The following is a 26941-nucleotide window of genomic DNA, read 5'->3' on the forward strand; positions in this document are numbered from 1 at the left end:
ACTCAGCCCACTCAAAATAAGTCCAAGAAACAGGCTTGCAATCTCTAAGATTCTTGCTAAATTACAGATGGAATCCGGGGATTCGAAACGATCTAGACATACAGTCCTCCAATGACGTGAATTGTAAGTAAGCTCATTTCGTGAAAATAAAGAGCCAATTCATAAAGATATTGGTGTTGAATGTATGATCCTTAGAAAGGTTTTTATTCTAGTACTATAATATTATGATATTTTACTAGTATTGACGATATTTTTAATATCCTAATACTAAGGGAGCGATCAGTCTATTGTATAACAAGAGATAACTAGCTAAAAACTAGTGTGAGCTGCGTCGGTGTTTCTAATGAAATAGTAGTAATGATAAATGGGTAAATTATACACCGTGGAAAGATGAAAAACTTACTGAATTTTCGGACGCTAGTCCTTCGTCGGAGGACTAGTGTCCGAAACGTCAGTAAGTGTTTTCATCTTTTCACGGTGTATGTGATTTACCTTTTTATCATTACTATTGTATAACAGCTTCGGCAGTTCAATAACTAAGATATTATTGGATATGCAGCTATTACAAGTCTTGCATTGCAATAAGTTTAATTATGATTATAAATGAAACGTTTTTTTGAGAAGCAATGTTTAGAAAATCGATTGAGCAAGTCTAATTTTTTAGCCGACTGTCGTATTTATAATCACCAAAAAAATGTTGTAAATTTTTTATATTTTGGTTACATTTGGCTTTCTGCATGAAAAAGTTTATATCAATCAACAAAAATACAGAAAATAATATCGTTATTTGTAGGAAAAAGCTATCGGCACTCTCTTATATTTAAACTTGGAATGCAAACGCTTTGAAGGACCGTTGAACTATATAAGATGGCAACTAAAGGCAAATTTGAAGCTTTAAAGTGCTACTTAACTTGTATAATTAAGGGCTGTCTTGCTTTTAAACAATAGCTTTCAGAAAAACCCTTCAAAATGTTATGTTTATGGTTGCCTAACTTAAAGTATATTCCCATTACAGCTCAATTTTGGGGACAAAATATCAAAATCTTAGAGTTCTAAGGACTGAAATACCATATATTATCTTCGAAATGAACTGGCATGAAGAGGTTTTCGTTTCCGACCTAAAGAAGACAAGACAGACTCGCGCAGATTTTCGTGCCGTGATCCAAAAATTCCAAACGCCAATTTTTTGCGTTTGAAAAAGCCAAGCCGACTACGGAACAGCAAAATATTCTATTTAATGTTCCCAAAGATCAAATATTTTTAAAAAGCTCTTTTAATAGATTATTTTCGCTTACTTTAAAGTTCAGTTGCCGCACTTCCTCTGGAACGTGGACTCCTATTGGTAGAGATTGGCATTGTTGGCCGGTATTGGTCGGTACTGGCCGATATATAAAGGCCTGTGAAGTATCTTTCGTTCCATAACTGTCTGCTTGACCCCATTGGAGATGACGAACATTCTCTTCGCTTTCGTTTTTGTGGGTGCACTTTGCAATTCAGGTAAAGTAATATCACATGTCTCTCATTGCCTTTCTGACAAGCTATGAAAGATTTGAATTGATGTGAATATGTACGTTAGTATAGGCGCAAAGCTTTGGAGTTCGATTCATCTTGCAATTAGTGAAAGTCTATAAACGACTCAGAAACCTCAGGCAAGCCAGCGAATTATCCAAAAAACAATTACGACAAAAGGCAAAGAAAAAAAAGAAAGAACATCTTTAAGGAACGTTTTTTCATGCTTCCAGAGGGATAAGTTTTGATAGTTTAAATATATGAGCTAGTCATATGGGCAGATAGAAGGTGAAGGTGGTTTTCTAACTTTAAACTTGGAAGATAAAAATCCCTTTTTGCTTAAATCATTTAATGATTTGTTCGATTTTGATGCTTCAAAGTAAACATCTACGTATTTTGATTGGGAAAATTTCTTTCGCCTTGTTTCTAAAAGTCGACGTTATTGCTTTGGGAATTAATCATTTTGCAATCGATTTCTTTCTTCTCTTTTTCTTTTGATTTATTTTCTTATCTTTCACTCATTCTTGCTTCCTTGCTTCCTTGCTTCCTTGCTTCCTTGCTTCCTTGCTTCCTTGCTTCCTTGCTTCCTTGCTTCCTTGCTTCCTTGCTTCCTTGCTTCCTTGCTTCCTTGCTTCCTTGCTTCCTCCTTCCCTTCCCTTCCCTTTCCTTTTCATATAACTCAGTTTCAGTGATACTGGTTCTGAATTTAGACACCAAAATCTCTTGAACAAGGAGGTATTGTTTCGTCTCTTCTCTTTTTCTTAATTTTATCATGCAACATTTCGCTCGTAAAAGAAGCCTTTTCGTTTTGCCAGGAAACAAGCTCTCCTGACGCTATTAGTGCGTCGTTGTCCCTAGCCCTGTTTTGTTTAAGACATTTCCCCCTATTTGCTCTAAATGTTATTATCGACATTTTTGCACATAAAAGAAACCCTTTCTTTTTGCCAGCCTCTCCTGACGCTATTAGTGCGTCGTTGTCCTAGCCCTGTTTTGTTTAAGACATTTCCCCCTATTTGCTCTAAATGTTATTATCGACATTTTTGCACATAAAAGAAACCCTTTCTTTTTGCCAGCCTCTCCTGACGCTATTATTGTGTCACTGTCCCTAGCCCAGTTTTACCAAACGTTGTTCTCCCCATTTTCACTAATTCTTGTCAACATTTCTAGACACTCCATCTTTCACACAGAGTTGAACCTTGCTGGAATCTAACACGGACCGCTAGAATTGTTTCATTTTCACGTGTTTTGACTAAAATATTGAATAGTAGACATTAAGCGCGGAAGAAAAATGATTGCAAACTAATAGCAAAAAGTAATGAGAGGAAACTGCAGATAAAAAATATATTATTCTCACAAGGCCTCCAACAAACACTTTAATTATTTTCCTAATCTGTATAAATAAACAGGATATTTTGAATCCTTTGAATATTATATCTTGAGCAAAAACAATTAACTTTATTATAGTTTTTGAATTTTGACGGTTTTGAAAATTAAAAGAATGCAGTTTTCATTCAACTGTAGGCCGTCTATCAAATTATCTTGGATGCGACGATAACAAGTAAATAAGCGCAAAAAATAAAAAATAAAAAGACAATTTTATCGAGAAAAAGTTGGATTGCTTTGAATTGCAATTTAAACATGTTATTATTCTGGCCCAGAATATTTGGAAAAAGTTATTTCGATCAGTTTTATTGTTAAAATAAATAACAATAGTAAAAAAAAAGGGATTGAATTCCTTCCAAAATTTAATCAGTAGAGTCGCATTAACTTTTTGAATTCCGAAAATATTTTCCCCAGATCAAGAACGCTAGCGAATTGATAAAAAGCAATATTGAAAGCTTTTTTGAATAAGAAGCTAATATTTTCCGAAATTCTACTTTAAGTATTAGAATTTATTTTCGTAACAGGAAATGGAAGATGAATCAATTTGGAAATAAAAATTTTTTTTTAGGAAAGTTATTATTTCGCACGTTGGAATTTACCCCAAGTTATATTAACGTTGGGAAACTTTTCACCTCTGGGCAGCTGCTAGCAACTTCAATATGTAGAGAATAAAGCATAAAATCTATGGATGAATAATTCAAAGTAGGAGAGATCAGAATGATATATAAGCTTTGGCTTTTAAGTGTCTTTAGGAAATCCTAGCTTTCTCTGTAGCCACTCGTTAGTGAATTCTTCAGGATTTGTCAAAGATATTGAGACTGTTTAACTTTAATTAAATGCAAAAAATGCTCAATCTTATATTTGATTTTGTGAAAAATAACTTAGAGAAAAAAAGACGAGTTGTACGTGTTCATGAAGTGCTATTAAAGTGCTATTTTGAGGTTATTCATTTTGTATCATTCAATTGGAAACTGGATCGATTTTTTAAAAGTAAGTCAGAAAAATGCATCTGCTAGCTCTAGGGGGCATACGCAGTCTAATGGAAGTGAGTTTGTGTAATGGAATTTTTAGATTGAAAAACTCATAGAGGCAATCTCGTTAGGTAAATTAATATAAGATGACATGGGGTTTTCTAGCTATTGACGCGAATATTTGTACAGGCGTACACGGTTTTATTTTATGTGCCCCTCAAATATACCAATCAATTTTCCAGCCAAAGTTCAATGTAGGTTTTGAGAGGATTGAAGCTTATTTCTTATTTAATTTGAAAGACACGCGTGGGATATGGGAAATACAGGGCTGGTTTGAGTTTGTACAGGATACGAGACAGAAAGAATAGTAAAATCATCATTAGACTAACAATATAGCAGCAAAATGTTATGTTATGTCTTTCTTTCACTGGTATTTTGCGGTCTTTTTTTTTCAAGTTTAATTTTTTTAATAAAGGTTCAAGTGTTTTTACTGAAAAAAGAATCCGAATCAAGGACTGACGGAAAAACAAACTTGGGAATTATCTCGGCTTTGGTCTTGCAGGAAGGCGTAGGTGTGTTCATGTGCTCTTTGATGGCTTCCGGCTCTGAACTGAACCAATCGGAAAGCAAGAATATTTATGGGATCCAATCATAATGATTGGACTATATGGAAGCCATTTGGTAGTCATGGATACCAACGAAGGCCTGAGGGCCAACGAATAAATATATGACAAACTTTTTTTCTTAGCCGCTTTATCGTGGCAACGCAATAATTCGAAATACTTAGGGGGAGGGAGTGCGAAGGAGACCACTCCATCCCTCCCAACTCCAGCTTTGTAAGGTTTGTTTTTCTAACAAATACATATCTTCACAGTCGGCAGAGAATGTGGAATAAGACCTGAAGGCGAAGCGAAAAGAATCGTTGGAGGTCAAACGAGTGAACCTGGGTCATGGCCTTGGCAGGTTGCGCTGTTGATAAACGACACACAGTTCTGTGGTGGTGTATTGATCTCGCCTGAATGGGTAGCTACTGCGGCGCATTGCTTTCATGGTAAGTCTTTATGGAATTACCCAATGAAATTAGACCACCATCACGTGATGGCATCCATGACAGGAGACACTACAATAGAGTCTTTTCATCCGAGAAACTGAATTCTTTCTCATGTAAATCTTGTGATGGTGCAAAGCCTCTACCATCACCAAACTTCAATTCCTTTCGCTAACATCACTTTATACAGGATCTCGTAGCGGTGAAGGTGCTCGCGACCAAAGATCGATTTCCAGCCTTGGTGTCGTACATAACGCATGAGCCCTACTCAGTATTGTTATTTTTATGTTTATGGTTAAGGGGGGGAGGGGGGGTTCTACAGTTTTCCCCACTTTTAAAGTTAAAATTCCCAATTGGACACAATAGAATTAACAAAGAACTCTTTGTGGAAAAGCCACTGCATATTGGTCTCTAAATGAATTGCAAAATGCCAACGTTGTAAGAATTTGTTCTTTTTTTTACAGACAGTTATTCATCAACAAATCGTGATCACTGGACGGCAGTGCTTGGAGAACACAAACTCCAGGAAAAAGAAGTTTTCGAGCAGATTATCGACGTGAAGGCTATCTACTTACATCCACTTTACAAGTCTATGTTTCTTGAAGGAATCTTTGATACGCCGCCTGATTTTGATATCGGTAAGATGATATTAGTTATTCCGTGCTTAGAAAGTGAGTGGAGTCGACGGTTCAAAAACTAGCATCGATTTGAGTCAAATTACAAAAAAAAAATTAACTGTATATTTTTCACTTACTTGCACAGCTCTGGTTCGTCTGGAACGGCGTGCAGTCCTAGACAGGTACGTATCACCCATCTGTTTGCTACCACCGCGAAAGACCTTCCCCTGGGGCAAGTCCTGCGTCATCACTGGATGGGGACACACCAGATGGAATGGTACCAAACCAGAAGCTCTGAATGAGGCCGAGGTCAATCTTGTCCCCACATGGGTCTGCAATGTTGCGAATTCCTACAACGGCACCATCCATGAAAGAGCGCTGTGCGCTGGCTTCAAGGAAGGAAAGGTTGACGCATGTCAGTATGACAGTGGCGGACCGCTGGTTTGTAAAGATGAAGGACGCTGGTACTTAACAGGTTTAGTGTCGTGGGGACATGAGTGCGCACGTCCCCACAAGTATGGTGTTTATAGCAATTTGCAAGTGATGACACCTTGGCTTCTTCGTCAAATGGAGAAGCACACTGCTTATCCCTGGCTAAAATGAATTAATCTACATCAGTGAAAAACGTCTGCGCATGCTCACAGTCTCTATGCAAATAAGACGAAAACGTCTTTGTTCTATTGTAAAACATATGCAAATCAATTTGACTTTCGAACTGACAAATTCCCTAAAACTTTAACTCAGTTATCGAAACTTAAGGCTAATTCTTTGATAATACAGTATTTTACAGTATACTCACGAATTTTTAAAATCTATTTGGAGAAAACAAGCATTTCTTTTCATACTGAAACACTCTTGAATCGATGCTTTGCACCATCACTTGATGGCAGCCATGACAGGGGGCAGGAAAAAATGAATCTAGTCTGATCTGATTTACATGAGAAAAAATTCAGTTTCTTGAAAAAGAGTGTTATTGTACCTCCTGCCATCACGTGATGGACCAAAGCCTCTGTTCTTGGAAAACGTGCTGAAATGCAGGCACGCATGCGTAGATGTTTTTCGCTCGTGTCGAACAAATATAGTTTTCTTTGTTTCCTTATGTTAGAGCTGTTTGCAGCTTTCTATTGAATCCACACCTTCTGTATGTGGGGATTCCTTTTTTCATCGCACCTTCTGTTATGTCTAGATTTCTGTTGCATCCACACCTTCTGTATGTTGGATTCCTTTTTTCATGGCACCTTCTGTATGTCTAGATTTCTGTTGAATCCACACCTTCTGTATGACTAGATTGCTATTGCATAAACACCTTCCTAGATTACAGACCCTTGTAAATTTGATTGGTGGAATCCAAGTTACGAACAAGACGCCAACGTCTATGAGCTGTCTTTTTAGTTTAGTTAGTCTTTTTTAATGACTGATAATGCCACACCCTTCATCACTTTTTGATCGAGAATCGAGTTGGTATATGGCGTCAGCAACCGTGCTCTGTCCATTCATATAACACAGTTATCGAATAATCGCAGCGCTCATACTATCTAGACTATTAAATAAATCTAAAGAGATACTTCACTCTAGAATCGAGTTGGTATATGGCGTCAGCAACCGTGCTCTGTCCATTCATATAGCACAGTTGTCGACTAATCACAGCGCTTATAATATTATAGCCTATTAAATAAATCTACATAGATACTTCACTCTATAATAGGGGTCTTGTTAAATTTGTGCGTGGTTAACGGAATTACTTAGCTGCCAAAATTCTCAATGAATATAATACACCGGGTAGAAAAGTCATATGTTGTACAGTGTTTTATTCATGAGACTAAATGCCTTCTATGATATTAAGATATAACTAGCTAAAAACTAGTGTGAGCTGCGTCGGTGTTTCTAATGAAACAGTAATGATGAAAAGGTAAATTATACACCGTGAAAAGATGAAAAAACTTACTGACGTTTCGGACGCTAGTCCTTCGTCGGAGTAATATTATGTATGCACCCTACATGAAGAATATCTTGCTGCCAAGACCTCGCAATCTAGTCTGAATTCTAAAATATCCCACTTTAACTTGAACGTAATCTGTTATAAATATCTATCATAATGTTATGATGTTATGTTGTATGTGTAATGATACTAATTTTATCCAAAACCAAAAGTGACTGCTGGGGTATGACGTAATTCTTGCGGCTTGCACAATGCTAAGCCTGTCTGATAATAAAGCACTAAGTCTACACGTATGGAGTGAACATGTATAAGAATGAGGAGTAATGCTGAGGTACGGTAGTAAAAGAAGTAAGCCGGTAAATGTCGCCGAGTTTAAAGTGCACCTAAACCCTGATGCATTCCTAAAGAGTGACTGAAAAGACCTTCAAGTCTAGTATTCAAGGTATATTCATGCATGAATATTGAATGGTCTGCTAGTGAATTGCGTTTACGTTTGTAATCGTGATGTATAACATAGGCAATTCAATCACATATCATAAATCACTGGTTAATATATATATACATATTTCAAGGTGAATAGGTGGAAGCAAAGCCCTTTGCTACGTGAATAATCATGAGCACAAAATATCCTAGTAACTTTCTACTTCACATCAACATCGAGGTTGTCAATGCCAAGTTCCACGGTCTGGACATGTTCGTTACCAGTCTCTTGGAGTATGTCGGTTGTGGACTGGGCTGGACCCAATCGGAACTCCCCAGGTATCCCGTCGTCATAGCAGGCGTTGTTGACATTACGTGCTCGTGTTCTCCTTTCTTCCTTTTCTTGGTTTGTTTTAATGCGTAAAGTTGCATTACGACTTATGTCTCTGCACGAAGAAATGAAATGAAAAGTGTATCGTAACGAAAGATGGAAAACAATAAGACACATTAAACTTTATATATGACGATAGTGAGGAAGCATATAACTTTACACTAAACTTGCATATTGATTTCTAGAGATACGAATACACGGACGGATGGACGGACAGACAGATAGGCAAAAGGACAGACAAACGGCTGTGAGACAGACAGACACACACACACAGAGAAACACACAGACAGATATACTCACAGACAGAAAGAAAGAAACAGACACATACACACACAGACAGAAAGAAACAAAAAAACAGACTTCAGACAGATAGATAAATAGACAGAAATACAGACAGAGATAAACAATCAGATAGACATATAGACAGATAGATAAGTAGACAGACATACAGACAAAAAAAACAGACAGAACGAAACAGATAGACTTAGACCGAAAATTTTAAAACTAAATCAACAAGTTTCCTTACCTTCTGATAAGTACACCAACAATGCTAATAAACAGCACACCAGCCAATGACACACCGATAATAACGTAAATATTCAACTTTTCTGGCTTTTTCTTGATCGAAGGTTCTTCTTTCTTATTCAAAGTAATGCTACTAATGGTTCTATTCAAAGATTTCTCGATGTCCGCCTTAGCAGATTGTACGATTTCCACCAGTGTTCCACCCGCTATGGAATCTCCTGATTTAGAAACGACTTCAGGAGAAAACTCCACGTAGAAAGCAATGACAGCAGCAAGATCACGTGATCTAAGGTTGATTTGCTTTGGAAAATCGGGCAGCAAATGGACCTGGTCAGCGGTGTAGAGAATGTAGTCTAAAGCTCGTCTGAAAAATAATCCCCCGGGAAAACCTCATTCAAGAACTGAGTATTATATCTTTGTTTTTGCCTAGCAACCTCTCTCCCTTGCATGTGGAGGAAGCTTTCTCATCCTTTTAAGTAGAAATATCTCTCATATTAAACGAGAATGGCTAGCTACTAATACATAGAGGTAAAAAGAGGGTACCTTTCGCGTTTTCGGTCTTCTTTACATTCTTCATCTTTAGAAGCACAGAATGAAGTCACAGCCTTAGCAACCGAACGCTTGAATTTGTTTTCGACCTGTTCGTTCCACTGGAAAACAACAAAATAAGGAAAATTAGACGAAGAAGAATAAAACGATAGTGGTTCAAGCGATGTAAACAAGATGTTCCATTCTATTATAGGTTAATAAGCCATGGCAGTATCAAACTGAGTCTCCTCGTTCCCATATAACCACGGAAACCCTTAACCCTTAACCCTTTTCGTTTTAACTGTATTTTCTATACTGTTATTATTACTACTGTTACTATACTGTGCTGTTGGTGTCGTGTGGCTTTCTAAAATTTCATAGCTGAGGTGCACAGCTTCAAACCAACCGACAATTTTTAGGTTAAATATACTTACTTCAGCGATGCTTAGCTCTTTCACCGTTATTTGAACTGCATTGTCCTTCTCGCTGACAGTTGGGGGTTTTGGTGTTGGAGCGGGTCCGGGCGAGGGGGTTGTAGCTCCAGGTAGAATTTCTGACATATATTATACAAAAAAAGTTAGTCGTACTACTAGCCCATGTTGTAAAAGGGATATTAGAAACTACGGCACACGGCACGGTCACGCCACGGTCACGGCACGGTCACGGCACGGTCACGGCACGGTCACGGCACGGTCACGGCTTGATTAGAAGTTGAACGCTCAGCCAATGAAAGAGCACCAATATTCCTTGTCAAATCAAAATTGTGGCAAAGTTAAGCCCGCGGGACTTTTGCCCCCAAGATATTTACAGCCATACCAAGGCTGAGTAAGAAGGCAAATCAAGCTAGTTATGCCACGTCTTATCCTTTGTTCAACCATACCTATACAGGTTTCTTCTTTCTTTCCTCTTCACGTTTCCAAAACAATAGTTTAAAAAACAACATCTAGGGTGCTCGAGGTCAGGCGAGTCAGTGCATCATTTATTCACAGATCGAGCACACCTTTTCCATTACATGGTGTTTAAGTTAGTCATGTCATTCTCATAATTTATGCTTCATACATTGACGCAGATCAAACTATTATCCTAGTTTACACGAGTTTTCTTCCATACCTCTACACGTGTTGTTTGTCGTCAAGTACAACCCGGGCCCACAGACACATTTGTACGAGCCAGCGGTATTCAGACAGATTAGTGAAGGATCTTGACATTGATAAGTCAAGTTCATACATTCGTCCACGTCTAGGAAACAATTAAGATATGATTTTACGATTCATCTATTTTTTTACTTTTCTGATTAAAATTAAAATTAAGCAAAAATACAATAATGACGAAGGGGAGGATTTAGGGGTAGTCCAACGGGGCCAAGGGAGACGCTCCCCCCTCCCCTCCCCCCCCCCCCCCCCACCCCCCGCCACATCTTAAGTGGTGTATTTTCTTTAAAAGTAATTGTATTTGCAAAGGGTCTTGAAGGTTTTCTCTTGAAGTTTTCCGGCCCACCCTTCCTTCCGGCCCACCCTAATTTTGATTCCTGGATCGGTCCCTAATGACGTAGTCACATCACATGATCACTCACCAACACACGTGACACCATCGTTATCCATCCTGAACCCCTTCTTGCATGAGCAATAGTAGCTACCCTCAGTATTATGACAGTATTGATTACAACGATATTTTCTTGTGCTGCACTCGTCAATATCTAGAGAAAAATTGTAATGTCAGTTTTCAAAATGTCTCAGTCGTCTCCTGATTATTTTAAAGAGTGGTCCTCACCTGCGCATGTCTTTTGATCATCCATTAACTTGTATCCCTGCTGACATGCGCATCGTTGTTGTCCGTCCTTTATGTAGCAAATGTGTTTGCAGCCATGGTCGCTATTTGCACACTCTTGCTTGGCTGAAGACATTTTAAAAAACGTCTTTATTACGAGGGAAATCTTGTTTTTAAACAACAAATTAACGAACGTACTGAATGATGGATGGATGGATGGATGGATGGATGGATGGATGGATGGATGGATGGATGGATGGATGGATGGATGGATGGATGGATGGATGGATAAAAGGATGGAAGGACAGAAGGACAGAAGGACAGAAGGACAGAAGGACAGAAGGACAGAAGGACAGAAGGATAGAAGGACAGAAGGACAGAAGGACAGAAGGACAGAAGGACAGAAGGACAGAAGGACAGAAGGACAGAAGGACAGAAGGACAGAAGGACAGAAGGACAGAAGGACAGAAGGACAGAAGGACAGAAGGACAGAAGGACAGAAGGACAGAAGGACAGAAGGACAGAAGGACAGAAGGACAGAAGGACAGAAGGACAGAAGGACAGAAGGACAGAAAGATAGAAGGATGGACGGGTGGGTCAGATGCAAGGAAGAATGGATAAATGGAGGGAGGATGGGACGGAGGGCAGGAGGGAGGGAAGGAGACTAGGAAGGAAGAAAGAAACGAAGGAAGAAAGGAACGAAGAATGAATGGACGGATGCGGTTTTTTAACTTACCAACACACTTCTTTGAATCCCTTGGATCGACTTTGAAACCAGCATCACATTCACACGTGTACCCTCCATCAGTATTTGTACATTTCTGCATACAGTCACTTGAAGGGTAACACTCATCAATATCTGAAAGAGCAAGGAAAAATTCTTATCGAAACGACCAGAGAAAACGCCTAAATGAGTATCAAATCTATTCACATACCGTTACATGTCTTTTGGTCAATGCTCAATCGGTATCCATGGTTACAGTCACAAACGAACGATCCTGGAGTATTGACACAGATCTGACTGCAGTCATCATTACCACCCTCACACTCGTCAAGATCTACAATGAATTTTATATGAGCATTTTTTGTATCGTGCAAATAGCTTCGAGCCATCTCCTTATTTCAATTCATCGATTTCGTCACTAACCTAAGCATTTTGCACCATCGCCGGTGAAGCCATGAGGACAAGGCCCACATCGGTAACCAAACACATCCTCAGGGGGAGGGAGGTCAGTACATTTGACACCCGGGTAACATGGGTTAAGATTCGCTTGACATGCATCGAGGTCATTCTCACAGAATCTTCCCGTGTAACCATGGATACAAGTACACGGCATTATGAAGAATGTGTCGTTGGTTGAGTCTGCAAATACGTTGTTACTGGAATCTGGAGAGCAGTATCCACCATTGTGACATGCGCACACGTGTAACTCTGGCCTCAGTAAAGCTACAGCACCTTTGTCGTCCATCACAGTAACTTCAAATTTAATCTAGGAAATAAAAGTGTGCGATAGTAAATCGAATGAAAACAATTGCCGCCATGTTGTAAGAAAAAATAAAGCCAGTTAGTTTTGACCCCCATTTTATACTATTATCCTTCTTTTCAGAAATTTGATTGATTGATTTAGATTTGATCGAGCCTCGTTAATTTTCATGTATCTTCACATGCGTTACAAGTAAACAAAAATATTCATACTCAAGGAATGACACGTGGTTTGAAATACCACTCTTGCAAAACCGGAACAGTACAGCGTAAAACTGAAAAATACCGAATTAAATACCTTGTCCATTGTAACCTTCCGGGAGATAACAACGCTACCTCCAGAGGTTGTGTTAGTATCCAGAGTCTCAGGAAGTATACCGCTGACATAAAAAGTGAGTGGATCGCCGTCGTCATCCTTAGCAAAAATCTCTATCCGTGCAGTTGTGTTGATCTTCACGTACAAGGCCAAAGAGTCGTTGAAAAACATCGGTACAGAGTTTTCTAGTTACAAGATAAGAAGTATTTAAAGAGTCGATTAAAGGGAATGGCATGTGATTTAAAATGGAGAAATGGTCATTATCTAGGCAATTAAATTTTGAGCCATATCAATGTTCACGTAACTCAAGTGTTACTGGTGGAAAGAGAAATAATACTAAAGAGAATAACATGTGAATCTTAAAAGTGTATCAATTCATCCCCAGCTGACTAACTTACTCAGTGCCTCGGAATCGTTTTTGAAATTTGAACCGACTATCTTTGTACTCGTTCCCATGGTAACATCATTAGTCAAGGCTGCGTCGAACAAACAGTTCACGTCACCTTCACATTTCTCTAGAGCTTCTTGTTTTAGAGTTTCGTTGGCGAATGTGAAGTCCTCAATAAACATTGGTTCAAAAGACGTGTTGGAAAATGTGTTGATGCTTTCTCCTTCCTTGTAGGTGAAGAGTGAAGTGCTTTCTGTCACTTGCCCTGGAAATGACAGAAAGTGGAAATGCCTTTGTAAACAACTTATATGTTTCTGGAATAGACCTCCTCGGAATAGACCTCCTCGGCTGGGGCTTAAGAGCGGATGTCAGCAAGCATCAAACAAAATTGACAATTCGTGGCAAGCTTCAAAAAATCGATTTTGCTCATACTTTCAGTATTGGTAGCCTATTATGTCCCAATCATCATGGTGTAGTTTATTTGTGAAAATATATTTTTGCTTTTGAGAAATAAGCATTTTTCCCGGAACGGGTAAATATGCTAATTAGTAATGCCTCAAGTTGGCCAACTTCAGTGACATCATGTAACGAAACTATCTAACCTTTGGTATTGATAACACGATTTTCTTATTGCCTATTATCGGTTCTTCGTTCACTGTTATTGTTGAAGATTTCACTGCAATGTGGAATTTTCTACGAATTTTTTCATCGGCCATACTTTTTCCTACTATAAAAGTAGCCTCAAAACAATGGTCATTTAAACTATGTGCGATACAACGAAATCCAACGAGCTTTTAGATTTTGAAAGATGAAGCGATGATACTTCTAATGATATAAAAATTTCTTTGTGTATTTGAACAGTAATTACGAGGGGCGAGCTCAAAGTTACGTAAAATATCAAATATTAGTGACACTGAAATCGACAAGATCGTCTGGTGAGCCGTCGATTAATCATGTATACTATCTTAAATCATTTATAAAACTAAAGTTATAGTCGCTAACCTTGTTTAGTTGGTGAAATTTAAAGCTTCAATTGTGGTTTTATCAATTGTTTGTCAGGTTAAGTGCATCGCATCCAGTTTCAGGTAATAATGTCAGCATGGTACTGTAGAGCGTGACACTTTCCCAAAGGATTGTAACAGCCCTATTTGACATCTCATTTCTTTAATTTTCTTAGAATAGCAAGTTGAATATTCTTTTCTTCTTTATCCTAATGTTTTGCCTCTTAAATGAAGTTTTAAACTGAAAACACCAAGGCCAGGTTCATATAACGTTGACTTGATCGTTATTGAGATAAAAGACGGCGAATGTACAAAGTCCCTTGATTGACAGGCCGTTGTTTTTATAATATGAATATGTTTTGCAAGTGCAAGGTAATCACTCACTAGTAAAATGCGCCTCCTAACTCACAGCAGAATCAAAACATGGAGATTTGCTGTTCTTTTAAATCTATTGTCGGTGGAATCTGTGGTTTTGACCGTAAAGATCGTGCATATGATACACAGGTGATACCTCTATTGACATGCAAGAAAGACATCTCGAGTCACTTGCGGAGTTGCAAGTTTTCTGGCCCTGAAAATGAGGTGGATTTAATTTTGTCTCGCGCTGGTTTATTCAAGACCCCCCAAAACATAGAAGAAATAACCATTTGTCCAAACCATCGTTCTGTTCTTGGCATTGGGTGGAGTCGGGGCTCTAACACTAGATGTAGGATACCCCAAGAAGTTTCTGGACACAAATGGAAGGGGAAAATACCAAAGGCGGACAGAGGTATTGGAAAAGGCGCATCTCAGATGCTGTTGAAACAAACTGGAACATTTATTCAAGCTGGTTCTGGTAAGTGTCCTTAAAAGTCATCTCTACTTGATAGCCTCCTGATTTTATGAGCACAGGATAACGTTTTCAATTTACCATTCAACCTAGGAATGTGCACCAACTGTGAAAAAAAGTTAAAACAAATAGAGCTTGAAGAGAATTTTGCAATGGATTTTGAGAAGTTTCAATTGGTGAGTGAGGATCATATTTCCATTGTCCCAAAGCGCATTTCCCTACCACAGGAAGCCCACTGGATTGACTAAAATGGAGCGTTTTTACTCACGTGAGAAGACAGCAATAAACAATAGAAACTTTCTGCACAGTATTTGCATAAAAATAGAGTTCAATTCCCGGAGGATAGAAAATGTATTGTTTTGGTACCCCATAATGGCGACTGTGACGTCACGTGAAAACGCTCTATATTTAAGAGCGTTAAAAGGAATATACAAAATGGATGTTACGAAACATAATAATAAGTTTGCTTAACGTTTAGGGATAAGAGTAACAAGAAAAATAAAAGTAGCACATTATTGACACTAAATGATCATATATTTGGAAATTACCAATTTAGATCAGACAACAAAATAATATTCATGGGGTGACAAAAAAAAGGGATTGGTAGAAAGCTACAAAATTGTCTTAATAATCAAGATGATTTAAGGGCGTTAATGAAATTGAATATATTTTTATTTAAAGACGGATGAAGATCCAGAGGTTTCCTTTAAAACACCACTGAAGTCAAGTCCAGCTGCCTCAGTCTGTGCATTACACGAAACACCCGTGAGCCTTTACCAGCCTTCAGAGGCACAGTCCGTATCCTTGGTTCTTGAAGAAGACAAATCCATTACATATGAGACACCTAGAGACCACCTCAACGCATTTCTAGCTTCACGGGATATAAGCCCGATTCGCCACTCATTGGTAACACCATGGGACACAGCGTCAGCGCGAACAAAACGCTACCATACTCGAAAGGCAAAACAAGTTGTCGGCGCATGTCTTGAAGAGATTGCGCCCCAAGACCACCAACAGCTCCTTAGCTCGGTCTGTAGTTCTTATAACACTTGCGATAATATAGATTCTGCTTTGCTAGACGCGCTCACTGAGTGTTACAACAACGCTGGACATTGGAGTACGCGTAGGCAGATTCTTTCCATCATTGCAGATAAAGTCAGCTATAATGAACTACAGAGATGGATACCAGACCTTTCCAGGTACCGCTACAATATCGCAAGGCATCATCGTCTCTTACACGGAAGAGGTTCAGTTATCATTTCCCCGTCGACCGCTCGGATGTATGTTCCAAAAGAAAAACTAGACCACTTTCTAACGTTTATAACGGGTTCGCATATTATACAAGATCTGCCCTTTGGTGAGAAGTCCCTTAAACTATCTTCAAATACAGAAATCAAGGTTCCAAATGTCATCCGAACAATGATCCCTGAGCAAATCGTCCAGCAGTATCAAGCTTATTGTCATGAATCAGGCTTTTCCCCTATGAGTAGAAGCACCTTGTGCCGAGTACTAAATGTATGTTCAGCGTCGGTACGCAAATCCCTACAAGGATTAGATTACTTCTCCGCTGAAGGGGCTAAAGCTTTTGAAGAACTGGAAGAGATGGTGGAAAAGCTTGGTGATGAATATGGAAAAGGACTTACTTGGGCAAAACAACAAAATGAAAAGCTAAAACGTTCCAAGAGATATCTCAAAACCGACTATAAGGTAATGAACAATTAACAATCAATGAAAAAAATACATGCATCGCCGCCATTAACCTTCAACCTACATTTTCCTCACAGGTTCACATTTCCCAGAGTTCCACAGTACCTGATCACTGCATACCTTACGCTCTTAGCTTTAAAGCTGACGAAGACTACATTTCGCCTTGTGTCGACCATGAGCACAAGGAAAGGTGTGACCGCTGTGATGTATTTCCTGGTGTTATTAATGAAGTGCATACAGTTTTAGGCAACCTTGAAGAAGGAGCTGAAAAAGATGAAATGAAATATGACGTCGATCAGTGTGTTAACAAAGTTGAGGCATGGAAAGCTCATATTCTACGTTCGATAAATCAAGATAAAGCACGGTTAGATATTCTCCAAAATCTGGACCCAGAGTCCGCACTCCTTGTTCTGGATTGGGCAATGAAGTTTCTGCCAAGGAAGTTCCGTGAGGCGCAGAGCGATTGGTTCGGCAAGCGTGGCATCAGCTGGCATATAACAGTAGCTATCCGAAGAAGTGAAGATGGAAATATGCAGATGCTTACTTTCGTGCATGCATTCGAAAAGTGCATCCAGGAAAGTGATACAGTCTTGGCAATCATTGATAATATCTTCTGCCAGCTTAGGACTATTGCACCAGGAATTAAAAATGTCTTTCTTAGACAAGACAATGCTGGATGCTACCACTCAGCTTCAGTGTTGCTATCAGTCCAGCGAATAGCTACCAAGCACAAACTCCATCTATCCCGTGTGGATTACTCAGACCCTCAAGGTGGTAAAGGATCTTGCGACCGCAAGGCAGCAACGATAAAAAGCCACATGAAAGTCTATCACAACGAAGGTCATGATATCGAGACAGCGGAGCAGATGGTAGCAGCGATAGAGTCAGCACGTGGTATGCCGGGGGTGATGGTAACGTTATGTGGCCAGCAAACCAGTCAGATACCTTTTCCAGTGAAATGGGAGGGAATCAGTTTCCTTAACAACATGGAGCCCAGCGAAGAAGGAATAAGAGTCTGGAGAGCTTATGGGATAGGACCCGGCAAATTGTTGTTGTGGAAAGATTTCGATGTTCCAGAGAATCATCAATTACCAACCCTTAACACTGTAGGTGAACGTAGTGATCGCACTTCCTCTACTTCGTTTACTGATGTTACTGCACGACGTCTCAAAAAGAGCGAAGCACCTAGTCATCAAGCTGAGACAACTGCACAACTTGAAACAGAAGAAGATAATTCCGACCCTGAGGAGCAGAGTTTGTTCTTTTGCCCAGAAGAAGGCTGCGTCAAATCCTTCCAAAGGTATTCTTCTTTACAAAACCACATACACTGTGGCAAGCACAAGTATGTTCTGGAGCGTGAAACCTTTTTTGATAAAGCGATATTGATGTACGCAGCTAAACTAGAGCAAGGAGCAACTTGTGATGTGCCACAGATTTCTGAACGAACTCCGTCTGTCGCAGTGAATGAGCCTGCATTGAAAATGGGCTGGGCCCTAAAAAGTACCAAGCAGCGTAAGCGCCACTCAGAAAAACAGAAGAAATACCTGCTAGAAATATATCAAATTGGCGAGCAAACTGGTCAAAAGGCCGATCCTGTCTCCGTTTCAAAAGCTATGAGAAAAGCAAAGCTCTCCAGTGGCGAACCTATGTTCTCTGCCACAGAATTCCTGACATCGCAGCAAATTTCAAGTTTCTTTTCGCGAGTCACAGGAAAAAAGAAATGTCAAGATTATGAAGAATTTCAAAAAGATCAACAGGAAGTTGAAACAGAGAAACTATTGCAAGACTTACAGAGTGAGGTTCTTAGCGTAGTTTCCACCCGCCATCCAATCATATACAACGTTTACGACCTTTGCGACTCGGCCAATCGCAAGAAGTTAGACAGGTTTTCTATTCTGGTGTTGCAAGATATCTGTTCCTCTTTTCAACTAGATATTTCTGGCATTAGAGTTAAACGCAAGAAACCGTACATTGACCTTATAAAGAACTTAGTTGGCAATTGTACATGCCAAAACAAATGCTAACTTTATGTACTAGTCATTAGCATAGTATTGCGTTATATATATAATCAGCTTATTCAGATACTGTCCACGAGTTGACTACGAACGAACGTCCATTGAGCATAACGTTCAAGTCAACGTTATATGAACCTGGCCTTGGTGTTTTCAGTTTAAAACTTCATTTAAGAGGCAAAACATTAGGATAAAGAAGAAAAGAATATTCAGCTTGCTATTCTAAGAAATTTAAAGAAATGAGATGTCAAATAGGGCTGTTACAATCCTTTGGGAAAGTGTCACGCTCTACAGTACCATGCTGACATTATTACCTGAAACCGGATGCGATGCACTTAACCTGACAAACAATTGATAAAACCACAATTGAAGCTTTAAATTTCACCAACTAAACAAGGTTAGCGACTATAACTTTAGTTTTATAAATGATTTAAGATAGTATACATGATTAATCGACGGCTCACCAGACGATCTTGTCGATTTCAGTGTCACTAATATTTGATATTTTACGTAACTTTGAGCTCGCCCCTCGTAATTACTGTTCAAATACACAAAGAAATTTTTATATCATTAGAAGTATCATCGCTTCATCTTTCAAAATCTAAAAGCTCGTTGGATTTCGTTGTATCGCACATAGTTTAAATGACCATTGTTTTGAGGCTACTTTTATAGTAGGAAAAAGTATGGCCGATGAAAAAATTCGTAGAAAATTCCACATTGCAGTGAAATCTTCAACAATAACAGTGAACGAAGAACCGATAATAGGCAATAAGAAAATCGTGTTATCAATACCAAAGGTTAGATAGTTTCGTTACATGATGTCACTGAAGTTGGCCAACTTGAGGCATTACTAATTAGCATATTTACCCGTTCCGGGAAAAATGCTTATTTCTCAAAAGCAAAAATATATTTTCACAAATAAACTACACCATGATGATTGGAACATAATAGGCTACCAATACTAAAAGTATGAGCAAAATCGATTTTTTGAAGCTTGCCACTAATTGTTTGATGTTTGCTGACATCCGCTCTTAATGTTTTCCCATTTCAGACCACGTGTCATTCTCTTGAGGATAAGATTCTTTGGTTTGAGTTGTATCCATATTCATGTGTCTTCTAATGTGCAACCGAGCGCAACCGTTAAACGAAGAAATGATACTCTAGGAAATGACACATGGTCTGAAATGGGTAAAACATTGCGCCCGGGCCGAGGAGGTCTATTTACTTTAGTGACCACAAAAGAATAGCTCCAAGTTAAATTAGACTTAATAAAATACAGTAAATTTATGAACTCATCAAGTCCAACCTTGACTTGGACCTACTATATGGTGGTCACTCAAGTGGTCATTTTAGCTGTTAAATCTGGTAGCGAGAAACGAGCCACAGAATTTTACCGTTGGGTTCCCGAGGATGGTGGTAATGAATTCGGGAAGTTAATAACGTAATTGATTGGAGTTTAATGTGTGTAAAGCAGACTTACATTTTTGACCAAATTCATAATGCAACATCCTTCCTGTCGCGTTGGTCGGTAGGACACGTCCGGTCGGTGTTGTCAGGTCATCTTCAGGATCATCATTCCAAACGCCCAGCAAACCACGAGTTTTGTTCTTAAATCTCTCTGGAGCAGCGAGAAGGATGGCCAAAGAGTCTTTGACGTCAGTCATCTTGACTGAAATCCCACAAGGGAAGAGTACAGTGATGGAGGTGTTGTCAGGTCGAGATAAAGCAACGGAGCCATTGTAACGAGTAGTTGTATTGGTCAAAGTGGAGTGGTCTATTACAGTACCATTGACCAACGCTTCTAGACCTGGAGACAATATGAAAATACAGTCAATGTCATTAAAGTTGTCCACCGAAAAAAGACATTTACACATTTACACATTTACACATTTACACATTTACACATTTACACATTTACACATTTACACATTTACACATTTACACATTTACACATTTACACATTTACACATTTACACATTTACACATTTACACATTTACACATTTACACATTTACACATTTACACATTTACACATTTACACATTTACACATTTACACATTTACACATTTACACATTTACACATTTAGACTAAAGTGAGCCTGAACTTTAATTGTAAAATTCAACTCGTGAGTCAGAAATCCAGAATGCCCCGACCATTTAGTGAGGATTTAAGATGGAGAATTGTACTTCAGCGTTTGTTTTATGCCAGAACGTTCGGGAAAACACGTGATATTTCTTTTAGTCTAAATGTGTAAATGTGTAAATATCTAAATGTCTTTTTTCGGTGGACGACGTTAATGACATTGACTGTATAAGTATAATCCTGAATAGTATCATTGCACCCAATTCTCTGATATCAAAATATGACACTCATGGGTTTCTTCACTAATAACATATTTATCATAATTTTTTTTACTGTAGGCAGCATTAATCTAATTCAAGAGCTCTACCATGCAAGTGTGCAAAGCCTCTATTGTTTAAAGTGCTTATAAGCCTTTACACAATATTTTCAGAATTGATTCTTTAGATAGTGAATAGTTGATTGTGAAAATATTTCGTCATTTGAATGTCGGGTCTTTAAGATACGAAGGTTTTTATTCCCAATATGTTAATGACTATGACGTAACATAAGGGATCATTTAATATACAACACTGCACTCGTTTTGGATTACAGTATTTTAAAAGCATCACCCTTTTACTCGTGACTCACGTAAAGGTTCTTACAAATTTGTTTTCAAAAAATGTCCAGCGTTCAATATTAAAAGTTGCCACAAAATAACTCAAATCCCTTATGTTACGTCATAGTCATTAACATATTGGAAGTATAAATCTTCGTATCTTAAAGACCCGACATTCAAATGACGAATTATTTTCACAGTCAACTATTCACTATTTAAAGAATCAATTCTGAAAATATTGCGTAAAGGCTTATAAGCACTTTAAGGTTTGCTATCCAATTTCTATTGTTTACCAAAATCTTTATTCTTCATCTTCTGAAAACCTAGCTTGGCCGACTAAACTAACCTTCATCAGATTTAAGGTTCACTTGTACTGCACTCGTTCCTGTCTGTCTTGCCACGGCTGAAACAAACACAGTAGCTTTCCCTCCACCCTCGACCAGCTTGGTTCGAGCTTGAAGCTGGAACAACCCGTTGCTTATGTCTGCCATGATGTACTCGCCAAGACCATTGAAGGTGTAGTTCAGGCCATCTAACGTCACGAAATGAGGATCGCCCCACAACCAGCCTGGTTACAAAAAAGCAATAATAACAGTTCTTTAATATTTCTGTACCTCTTTTTCACAAACGCACAACAAATAAGAGGCTTTACATCTCGATTTTCCAGGTACTTCTCTGCAAGAGGGATACTCCTTTGAGAGGGTCTGTGAGAAATGTTAATTGGTCTTTCTCTGTAGATTTTTTACATGTCTAGCAACCCTGAAGCCTTTTTTCATGATGAAATTGGAATTATTGGTCTTTGTGAACGAACGGAAACCAGAACCCAGGAATATACAAGAGAAACAACTCCACTCAATTCAAATAATCCACACACCAAAACCACATAAGTAAAAGGTAGCATATCGCAGTACAAAACACACATGCTTTCATTTAGTAAACGTTTTAAGATATTTAAGTGATAACTAGCATATTTTGGTGGGGAATACTTACTCCATTCCGTTTCTTTATAACCGAAACAGTTATTCGTTGGCCGTCGTTTGTAATATAAATGACACATATTGCTATATATGCAACAGGTTATATACTCGTTCTCTTTTATAGTTTTTTTAACCCTCAGGTACTGCTTTCTTGCTGTCCCTCCATCAGGATATCCTTTAATCAGAGCCCCAGTACTCCTTTCGTAACAACATTCTTGTCCCCATCCATGAACAGATTTAAAAACTGTGTATGCACAAATGCGATGCCTTTCTTGTGGATCCATTTCGAATCGTTCGTCCCACCACGCTTGTCGATAAGTACAAGGACAAGGCTCTAGATGTTCAGTGTACTTTCGGTGGTCTGGTTCTCTCTTATACCAATCTATGCATTGTTGTTTAAAATCTACGCGGTTAATATCTTCAAGGCGAAAGAACCACGTCCCAGGTGACTCGTGGATTTTGAAATCCCATGGGGAATCAAGTTTGTTGGTTGGATATACAGTAGAGCCATTTAATTGGTTGATATTCACAATGCCAGGAGTACCAGAGCTAATTAAAACATCAAAAGAAGCTACATTATAATACAAGTCACTGAATGCATATTCAAAGAATCGCATCGGAATAGACCCTTCTCAAAATTATCTTGGATGCGAGGCTAACATGCATGAAATACAAAAGAATTGCCATAAATTCTATCTACAAAAAGTCTGATTTCTTTTGTGTTTTCGTGCTGTTAGACTCGCATTCAAGACATTTTTGAGAAGGGTCCATCAATTGTATTCCATGATTCCACGGTTTCTTAGTATGAATTGTTTTAACATTCTAAAATGACGAAAGTGCTATGCCTATGTCATCATGGCATTAAGCTATTGAGTTGGATAAAGTTAATTTAAGAAAAAAATTTATACATTTATAAAAAAATTTATAAAATAACCTACCCAATGACGTCATAATAGCGCGGGACAACACGATTGTGCTCTCCTGAGTTGAAGCCAACAACAGGAAGCCCATGATTATTGTATGCTGCATACAAGCTGTAGTATTTTCTGTTGATAAAAAAATGCTTATTTAAATAACGGTAATATTTGGATTAAAGCTTTTTAATAGTGGAATCAATGAAATAAAGATTACCTTTGTGTGGGAGCGGCCCACTGGATTCCATTGGGTGGATAGTTGTACATTGCAAAGGAAAGCGTGCCATCAGTCATGACTACTGCTTGAAACGTGTTTTTCTTAAATGAAAGGCAATTTTAATTGAATTTTTCACAACCAATGCCAAAGTCTTGTTACAAATTTTTCGTCGTCAAAAAGAATTTGGGTGTAGAGGTTTTGCATGTTCATTTGCCGGTGGCCATCTACAATGGCAGAACAAGATGATATCCTTCCTCATTGAACAATTGAATTATTGTTCCTGACATAAAACATGGCTGAAGTCATGTTATCGCGTAAAACCTCTATTCTATATTTGACATTAGTATTATTGATAATGGCCATATGCATGATACGGATCAAAATCGTAAGGCCTCATGCGACTCATGGCGATGCGAGATGTTGTTTATAATACACTCAACAAAATTGAGCGACTTAATTGGGACTCTATAGAGTATAATATGAGATTTAATTGTATTCGTCTTGTCCAATCAGAATTGAGTAATTTTGTTGAGTGTATTATGAGGGCCGAAAGCTTGGTTCAATTTATTCAATGTTATGCGATGAAGCAAATGAAATCCAGCTTCTCAATATATTGTATTTAGCGTCAAACCATGCGTCTTAACTTACCTGGGATAAAGCCAGTTTTGTCGTACTCGGAAAACGAAGATCAACCCACGTCACTTTAAGAACCCACTTCGCTTTAAAGTTTGCAACTAACGAGTTGACACCACTAGTGTCGAAGTGATTTTTAACGTGATACGAAGCTTGAGGAAGGATCGTTTTTGATTCCCAGCTGTTATCTGTGTCCTTGTATTCTTGATAGTACACTTTCGAAATGCCGAGAGTTACAAACGAATCTTCCACGTCAGTGAGGGCCCAGTACGGAGCCAACATCGCGGCATTTCGCAGCAGCTCATGCTGTTCACTAAATCTGTGTGGCCAGCGGATGAGTTGTGGTGTTTCAAACAGTAAGAGACCATTGCGACAAATCTAGGAAAGAAAAACTTTCCGATTAAGAAATAACATAGTGTAGAACACCGTTGGCGCTAACTTGTCTCCTTTGCAGCGCTCTCCCTGATTTGTGCGTTTGATTACCACTTTGGTGCGCTATCATAAAAAAAGGAAAACAACAAACCTTCAACCTTTAAATTCTATGGATCAAAGTCAGGGCACCGACCTACGGTTAACTCACAGAGCGAATTTGAACTTAGCGGAAGGAGGAACTGAACCGGAGAACCTGGAGAAAACCCTTCGAATCAAGGAAGAGACCTGACAATCTCTACTCATATGAGATGCAGAGCCTTGAATTCAAAGGATAGGCGACATCTTGGGAAAAGAAGGGGTATATATGATGGGGTACATTGGAAAACGAAAGCCTGCATCTATTCTCGTCTACTTAAACAACAAATACGAATCACGTTCTTACTATTTCCTTACGTGAATCTTATGATATCTTTTCGTAAAGAACTGCATCCCATCGTCAGGAATATCGAGAGTGAAACATCTTGTAGAATAATCGTGTGTATTTGGAAGCAAGGAGTCACCAGCGGCAACTCCGTATAGATACATTCCTAATTCTGTAAACAAAATTTGAATCAAATACAATCTGTAGTGGAACGGTTAACCAACAACAGAGTAACGAATCTATGCCTTTTTGGTTTATTTTCAAATGTTTTAAATGCGAGGCTAATTTCCGGATCGAAGGAATCAGAAGAAGATTTATTTTATATGTTGCCCGCAGACTGGTGCTGCACAAACCCCTCAGGTTCCCCGTCGAGGTACATTTCACCAATTTCCGACCCCGTAAAATCCCCACACTGAGGGCGTTTACTACCACTGTTAGTTGATTAATGTAGAGATGCTCTGTTGTACAGCGATTTCAAAGGAGGTTGGTCAAGGATTTTGTTGCATCTTGCATCTTGCTTGTTGCTTTAAACTAAGCTCTAAATGTATTATATTCATGCATATGTAAATAATATCAGCACAGACGAAATTATGCCGGAAAAACGTGTTGATAAAGTTTAGGAGAATTTTATATCGCTCTGACCTTTCGCTAATTGAATTTCCATGGCCCATAGTGCAGTTCGGACTTGGTATGATATACATGCAACAAAATAAACCTTCGGCAATTCAACCTTTTTGAAATAGCTGTGTATATGTAGGATATTACAACCAAGCTATTACTTACTTTCATTTACTTTTGGAAGACTTGTAGGTTCTGGCATTTTTGTTCCAGGAGTAGCTTTAACGAAGTTATAAAATAACTGTTATAAATCTCGCGTTCTAATTGGTTAGGAGGTTGGTTTATGAGAGCACACAGCACGCGCGCGAACTTTCAGTTGCGTAATTCCTATCCAAAGTAACGATTATCGTAATTTATTTCATAAAAGAAATAAAACACCTGCTTTCTATGCTGTGTGCAGTTATAAAGAACTTGGATATTGGCAGAACACTCGAGAAATGTCGACAAGAACTTCTCCTAACACCTCACTCGTGTTCTGCCAGCCCCCGCGTGCTTTATATAACTGCACACAGCACGCGCGCGCGTTTTGTATTTCTTCAATAACAGTACGTTAACGACCACACTGCCCACGATCAACCCAACATCTAAAACAACATCAACAGTAATGCATAGAGCAGAAGCGAAACAATTTGGAAGTCTTTACCTTCCGCTACAGAATTTTCTCGTTAAACAGCATGGAATATCCCACTTGTCACTCGGCTGAATGCTCACATGTATACTGAAGAAGTTCAAGTGCCTTATGGGATATTCCAGGGTGCGCCACTCAAAACCATTGTTTAACTAGTATCAGCAATTTTTCAAGAGGATTATTACCTGAAGGTCGAAGTAATCCAAACGTTTTGCTCATCGGTCCACGAAACACTCCCTTAGTTGTGTGAATCAACACAAATGCCTGATATTCGTATCTCAACTCTAATCCTGTTAATATTGCCTTGTTCGTGGTTGTTAAAGTAACGTTATATTCCAAGTCGCTACTGCTACCTTTTTTGTACAACACCACGTATTCAAGAATAGATCCTTTATATTTTTGTAACGAGAATGTTATTGTAGTTGTTTTTTGTCCGGGTTCTATGTCATCTGGAATAAAGATGATATTATGATCACAATAGTTTTCTTAGTAAACATTGAGTATCGTTAAGGGAACGTTCATGATTTGTGTTTTGGGGGGGGGGGGGGGGGGGGGGGGGAGGGGAGGGGGGCTATATGGATTTAATAAGGTGCATTAATTTTAACATGGATCATTTTCCACAAAATAGATGCCGTTGGATATGAGAATTT

At 38.7% G+C, this 26941-nt stretch overlaps 3 protein-coding genes across 4 annotated transcripts in view; 2 read left to right on the top strand and 1 right to left on the bottom strand.

The window, feature by feature from the left end:
• Nucleotides 1–1343: 1343 nt before the first annotated feature.
• Nucleotides 1344–7319, top strand: LOC116291711 (transmembrane protease serine 11D). Its single transcript, XM_031698925.2, has 4 exons — nt 1344–1497; nt 4738–4914; nt 5376–5549; nt 5674–7319. The coding sequence occupies exons 1-4, from the start codon at nt 1446–1448 to the stop codon at nt 6129–6131; spliced, it is 861 nt and encodes a 286-aa protein (XP_031554785.1). The 5' UTR covers nt 1344–1445; the 3' UTR covers nt 6132–7319.
• LOC116303578 (mucin-like protein) overlaps nt 7320–26941 on the bottom strand; it is a 37831-nt gene continuing 18209 nt past the window's right edge. For both annotated transcript variants that reach the window (XM_089040680.1, XM_089040678.1), the window contains exons 15-35: nt 26477–26740; nt 25829–25882; nt 25078–25217; nt 24268–24630; nt 23620–23720; nt 23427–23534; nt 22502–23037; nt 21858–22079; nt 20315–20641; nt 13296–13550; nt 12880–13082; nt 12246–12588; nt 12034–12156; nt 11835–11957; nt 11102–11224; nt 10905–11027; nt 10442–10570; nt 9766–9884; nt 9347–9453; nt 8805–9167; nt 7320–8333 (exon numbers count right to left, since the gene is read on the bottom strand). In XM_089040680.1, the coding sequence (XP_088896806.1) occupies nt 8108–8333; nt 8805–9167; nt 9347–9453; nt 9766–9884; nt 10442–10570; nt 10905–11027; nt 11102–11224; nt 11835–11957; nt 12034–12156; nt 12246–12588; nt 12880–13082; nt 13296–13550; nt 20315–20641; nt 21858–22079; nt 22502–23037; nt 23427–23534; nt 23620–23720; nt 24268–24630; nt 25078–25217; nt 25829–25882; nt 26477–26740 (4352 nt within the window). In that variant the 3' untranslated portion in view covers nt 7320–8107. The remainder of the gene's footprint in view (nt 8334–8804; nt 9168–9346; nt 9454–9765; nt 9885–10441; nt 10571–10904; nt 11028–11101; nt 11225–11834; nt 11958–12033; nt 12157–12245; nt 12589–12879; nt 13083–13295; nt 13551–20314; nt 20642–21857; nt 22080–22501; nt 23038–23426; nt 23535–23619; nt 23721–24267; nt 24631–25077; nt 25218–25828; nt 25883–26476; nt 26741–26941) is intronic.
• On the top strand, nt 14642–18889 carry LOC148904913 (uncharacterized). Its single transcript, XM_089024408.1, has 3 exons — nt 14642–15291; nt 15797–16822; nt 16900–18889. Exons 1-3 carry the CDS (start codon nt 15211–15213, stop codon nt 18844–18846), a joined length of 3054 nt encoding a protein of 1017 aa, XP_088880534.1. The 5' UTR covers nt 14642–15210; the 3' UTR covers nt 18847–18889.

The sequence above is a fragment of the Actinia tenebrosa genome, unplaced genomic scaffold (genome assembly GCF_029948245.1).
Source record: "Actinia tenebrosa isolate PJP-AT-01 unplaced genomic scaffold, QUT_ActTen_1.0 PGA_scaffold8__29_contigs__length_14323225, whole genome shotgun sequence".
Classification (NCBI taxonomy): domain Eukaryota; kingdom Metazoa; phylum Cnidaria; class Anthozoa; order Actiniaria; family Actiniidae; genus Actinia; species Actinia tenebrosa.

What these genes read in the sequence shown, in the direction of transcription:
- LOC116291711 (XM_031698925.2), top strand. Translation starts at nt 1,446, where the DNA reads ATGACGAACATTCTCTTCGCTTTCGTTTTTGTGGGTGCACTTTGCAAT. An exon ending in GGGTGCACTTTGCAATTCAG is followed by an intron (nt 1,498 to 4,737) that starts GTAAAGTAATAT and finishes ATATCTTCACAG; the next exon opens with TCGGCAGAGAATGTGGAATA. An exon ending in GCCGCCTGATTTTGATATCG is followed by an intron (nt 5,550 to 5,673) that starts GTAAGATGATAT and finishes TTACTTGCACAG; the next exon opens with CTCTGGTTCGTCTGGAACGG.
- LOC148904913 (XM_089024408.1), top strand. Translation starts at nt 15,211, where the DNA reads ATGTGCACCAACTGTGAAAAAAAGTTAAAACAAATAGAGCTTGAAGAG. An exon ending in ATTTTGAGAAGTTTCAATTG is followed by an intron (nt 15,292 to 15,796) that starts GTGAGTGAGGAT and finishes TTTTATTTAAAG; the next exon opens with ACGGATGAAGATCCAGAGGT. An exon ending in ATCTCAAAACCGACTATAAG is followed by an intron (nt 16,823 to 16,899) that starts GTAATGAACAAT and finishes TTTTCCTCACAG; the next exon opens with GTTCACATTTCCCAGAGTTC.